This window comes from Corvus cornix, chromosome 3, assembly GCF_000738735.6.
Source record: "Corvus cornix cornix isolate S_Up_H32 chromosome 3, ASM73873v5, whole genome shotgun sequence".
Classification (NCBI taxonomy): domain Eukaryota; kingdom Metazoa; phylum Chordata; class Aves; order Passeriformes; family Corvidae; genus Corvus; species Corvus cornix.
The window spans coordinates 49,437,487-49,442,162 of record NC_047056.1 but is presented as its reverse complement, the minus strand read 5'-3'; the positions used below and the strand labels follow the sequence as shown (position 1 = coordinate 49,442,162).

The 4,676-nt window shown below is 43.9% G+C and overlaps 1 protein-coding gene across 1 annotated transcript; it reads right to left on the bottom strand.

Annotated features, from left to right (window-relative positions):
* Positions 1–1,275: 1,275 nt before the first annotated feature.
* SF3B5 (splicing factor 3b subunit 5) lies at positions 1,276–2,595 on the bottom strand. The gene has a single exon (XM_039569949.1). It carries the CDS (start codon positions 2,390–2,392, stop codon positions 2,132–2,134), a length of 261 nt encoding a protein of 86 aa, XP_039425883.1. The 5' UTR covers positions 2,393–2,595; the 3' UTR covers positions 1,276–2,131.
* Between the last annotated feature and the right edge of the window lie 2,081 nt (positions 2,596–4,676).

The window sequence follows — 4,676 nt, the reverse complement described above, 5'->3', positions numbered from 1 at the left end:
AATAGGACAGGTAATTAACTCTGTTCTTTGTAGGCTTTACCCTTTTCAGTAATGTAGAAGTTAATTCACTGCCTTTTCTGGCTTTTAAAATGCTTTGGGATTTAGGAAAAATACCACCGTCCAGAAATGAACTCTTCAGTGTCTCCCAATTCACTTCAAGTTTATCTTGAATTCTTAGCAATTACAGCTTCCCTTTGGTTTTCTCGATTTCTTAAGGAAGTGCTAATGTTTCATAATCATTACTTACTACAGATGCTTCAAAAACATCTTTCCAACCATGCTAAAACAGAGGTATGTGCCTAACTGAGATCCAAGCAAGTATACCTGGAAGAACCAGCAAGTTCATTCACCATGAAAATCTTTTGTCCCTGAGGGCTGTTTGGCCTTTGTAGTGAAGAGCTGACCTGCAAAAGAGCATTAATCTTTACTTATGTATTACATATTTGTTGCTCACATTTTAAAATGAATCTCCACAGATAGAGCTAATTGCTAGTTTATCCTAAGAGAAATCTCCTGTGAAATAGTTTTAAGTTCTAATTTATGCAGGAGTGATTAAATTGCATGGCTTCTGTTTCTCCTTACTGTAGGAGATTCAAGACTTCACAAAACATTGCAAGTTCAGTTTGCAAACCATTACAAAAGCACCTGTTATCCTCTCTCCAGCCTTTCCACTTGCCAAGGCCCAGCACTAAGGCTCAAGCTCCTTTGCTCCCTGTTGCACACACCAACTGCCCACTGGCTGCCAGCACAGGAGACGCCTTATGGAAGGCAAGTTTCTAAGATTTGGGAACAGAGCAGACTTTTAACAAGAACTGTTAAACTGAACAGGAAACTTACTTTATTTACATGCAAATTTTGTTCAATTTTTGCAAGACTGCCTTGTGTACCTGTGCCTATGCACTTGAACTTAACTTTTTCTGGAAAAACTTTCAGCCATGTTCCTCAGTATGTGAGGAACAGATGCTCTTCAAATTACCTGCACCAGCTTGCAGGCAAATTGAAAACCAGTTTTCTACGTATTCGCCTTATTTATTGGAAAATGAAGTAGTTCCCCACAAAACTTGCAGGTAAAATTTCTTTCAGTCCACTTCACCCATGCCCTCATCTTATTACGTGCAACAAAGTTTGAAAAATGCCATCTTCAAATTCTTCAAAGGACAGATGTACTGACTAGAGATCACCAATTTCAGAAAATAATCAATAAGCTTGCATAGTGTCTTAATAGGACCACAAAACACTGCACTTTCCCCTCCAACGTTAATACAAACAAACATGTCAGAAATTAGAGCATTTTATTTCTCCAAGCAACATATCTCACAGTTTTGGTCTGAGGCCTTTCCATCCATTGGAACTCAAAATTTATTTTAACTGTAAGTGAACAGAATGCCTATTTAAAAAGACAAATCTGAATCAACATCAGCTCAGTATGCAATCTCATCTAAGACTGCATCATGTCAAACCGTTTTACTTCTAAATGGGACTAACCCTTATATTCTTATTCCATATTAACAGAGGCCAGCCCAGTATTAATGTCTTTGCTTGATGTAATGCAGAAAAAATTAAAATGCTAGGTTACTAGACAGCATTAGGGGGAAAAAATGTAGCAAAGTTGCATCAAAAAGAATCAAGGTTTGAAAAATTCTAAAGTACAAGAAAGATGAAGCAAGAAAATGGTGTTTAAAGAAATACCAATTTGGAGTTTTAAAGTACTAGAGGAACTGACTTATGCTATACCAGAAACCATTACACACAATAATGGTACCAAGAAACCAAACCCCTTGAGTACCAACAAACTTCCCCTCTCTCCCCTAAAAACTGAGTTTTGCAAGCAAGCATCAATCCATCATGCCAGGAAAATGCTGTCTGGGAGTATCCGAGACTCGCACCTCGGATGGTTTCAACGAAACGCTCAATACCGAGTACCAGCACTCCTTTGGGAACAAAAAGCTCTTACAAGGAGACTACAAAACCAAACATTAGGAATGCCCAGTAAGCTTTATTATTTTCCACTTGAGAAAATGCGAACGACCGCACAGTCAGAGTCCAGAAGCAGGCATTTTGCGAGACTTCTCCCGGTCAGTCCTTGGCGGGAACCACACAGGAGAGAGGGCCGGGACCAGGAGGACGGAGGTCAGGACTCGTCGGGCTTGTCGGCGGGCGGCCCGCAGGGCTGCAGCATCTTCTCCATCAGGTTGAAGCGGACGCGCGCCTTGCTCTCGTTCTCGGCGATGGCGAAGTAGTTGAGCAGGTCGAAGTGGCCCATGTAGGAGCAGTACGAGTCGCGGTGCTGGTTCACCAGCCACTCCCACTTGGTGGTGTCGGCGTGCCCCGTGCCGATGTACTTGGACTGCAGGTGTTCCAGCTGGCTGTGGATCGTGTAGCGGTCCGTCATGGCGCGGCGGGCGGGCGGGCGGAGTGCGGGATGGCGGGCGGGGAGGAAGGGCCTGGGCGCTGGGGTCGGGTCTCGGCGGCGCGGAGGGGCCTGGGCGGCGCGGAAGGGCCTGGGAGACGCGGAAGGGCCTGGGAGACGCGGAAGGGCCTGGGAGACGCGGACAGGTCTCGGCGCCGGGATCTTTTCCGGCGGGCGCAGCAGCGCTTCCCGCCGCCTTTCCTGCCGCGGTGCCCGACGGGAGCGCGCCGGGAAGGGCCTCCTGGGAGTTGTAGTCTCCTCTCCGCCGCGGCCGGGGGCTGGGCCCCGGCATGATTAAATATTGATATCGTAATAACATAATTTACTCCCGGTCCGGTCACGTCAGTTAGATAATCCATAGTAAGACAAGAGGTAGTTACAAGGCCGGGCCGGCATCTGTAACACAGAGTTATTTCAAAGCACGTACGTGAGGGTTGAGGGCTGGCTCCAGATCTGATCTCGTATTCTGAGCACGGGTACGGGGCTGCGACTCAGACTGAGCCAGATGCTCAACTGAGCCTCGGTCTAAAGCCTCGAGCCCCCGTTAATTCGTAAAGCAAAGGAACAGCTTTGATACTGCTCAATTCACCTGGAATCCAAGGGACATGCACCGTCCCACCTGGCTAGGAAATACCCACGTAGTGGATCATGGGGAACATCAGAAAGTCTCTCCTGCCAGAAGGTGTCAGAAAACAGGAAAGCAAAGCCGCGAGGCTCACGCTTCAGGGCACAGCTTAATCCCAGCTCCTGGCACTGTCTCTGTATAAACCGCAACTCAAGAGTTGCTTCCCAAGTAAGTGACATGGGAAGCCTGGCTCTGGAGAAAGAAAAAGCTACCACAAAACCACCCAGGAGGTGCCTAGAGCAGCACAACACCCCTTTTCGTTAGCCCTTTGCTTGGTGAGAGGGCAATACAGCACCTTCTGTGGTCACTCTCATACAAGCCCACGTAGAGAAGGGCTGAAGAGGGCACAGCATTTGCAGGTCCTCCCAAAATAAGAAGCTTGGTGAGGTTACTTCTGCTACGTACAACTGAGGAAAGTCCTGTAGGTCCCATCCCTGTTCCTTTGTAAGGTGAAGAGTTCTGAGTTACTATTTCCCAGGCAGTCTGTAGAGCTGAGCAGGATCAGGGGGGTTAAGTCAAAATTAAATATTAATGTTGAAAATGATTTTTTGACAGTGCAAGTACTATTTTATCTGAATGTTAAATCCATAAGCACATATAAAACCCACAGAAAATATAACTTGTGTTGTCTGTCTTCTTTTGGTCAAAGTCAAACTTAAAATAAATTTTATTATCCACCATAATGGAAGTTTTTTCAGCTCTGCTGAAGAGCTTACATAATGTTAAGTTTAAAATGCATTAAATGATTCATGCTTTCATATGATAGTAGTGTTTTTAATAATTTGTTTTAAAATAGGAAAGACACATTGCCAGAAAATTTTCAGTAGGACACTGAGCTATTTCTTCCTGTCCTTGTAAATGCCCTGTAGCCAAAAAGAAATCCACAGAAATGTTGTGTGAAAACCCAGATGATTCTATGCCCCTTGTTTGAAAGTGAGTGTCTTATAAAACCAAGGCCATATAAAGCAATGTAAAAACAATGTTCTGAAGTGTCCTTACCCTTCAGTGCAAAGAGCTAAATGAGGACTATAAATTTTTATTTCTGTTATTTTTATGAGGATCTGTTGAGTCATTGCTACCAAGGCTTACTTAGCTGGAAGCAGATTACACAGCTGGATACAGCAGTTGCATTCTGTGGTTGCTTTCAGAGAGACCAAGAGAGGAAAAATAAACAAACATGACACTTTAGGAGTTTCTATGTATGCTGGTATACAGAAAGACACATTCTCAACATGGGAAAGCTTTCATTTCTTTTTTTAAATGGCATCTTTCTAAAGAGTGGGATGGCAAGGATAATGCTAGCTTTTAACAGATGTTCCATGCCAACACAGTGACACATAAGGCTGCCCTCACAGCTGTTTTGAAGCTGTTTTGTATCCTCTTGGAAACCAGGAGATGTATTGATTAAAATAATCAGTCTTTGGAGCAGAAATGATTCCCAGAAGCTTATCCATCTCTTGCAGATGTTGCAGTTTCTAGGAGCAGCAACTGCATTAAATTAAACAGGTATAAGAGTTCTAGTTTAAAAAAAAGAAAAGAAAAAGAAAAGGAAAAAAGAGAGAGAAGAAAACCCCCAGCCAACCAAAACAAAAAACCAATGAAATAAGAGCAATAAAACACCAACCAAACAAAACCAAACCT

What these genes read in the sequence shown, in the direction of transcription:
- SF3B5 (XM_039569949.1), bottom strand. Translation starts at nt 2,392, where the DNA reads ATGACGGACCGCTACACGATCCACAGCCAGCTGGAACACCTGCAGTCC.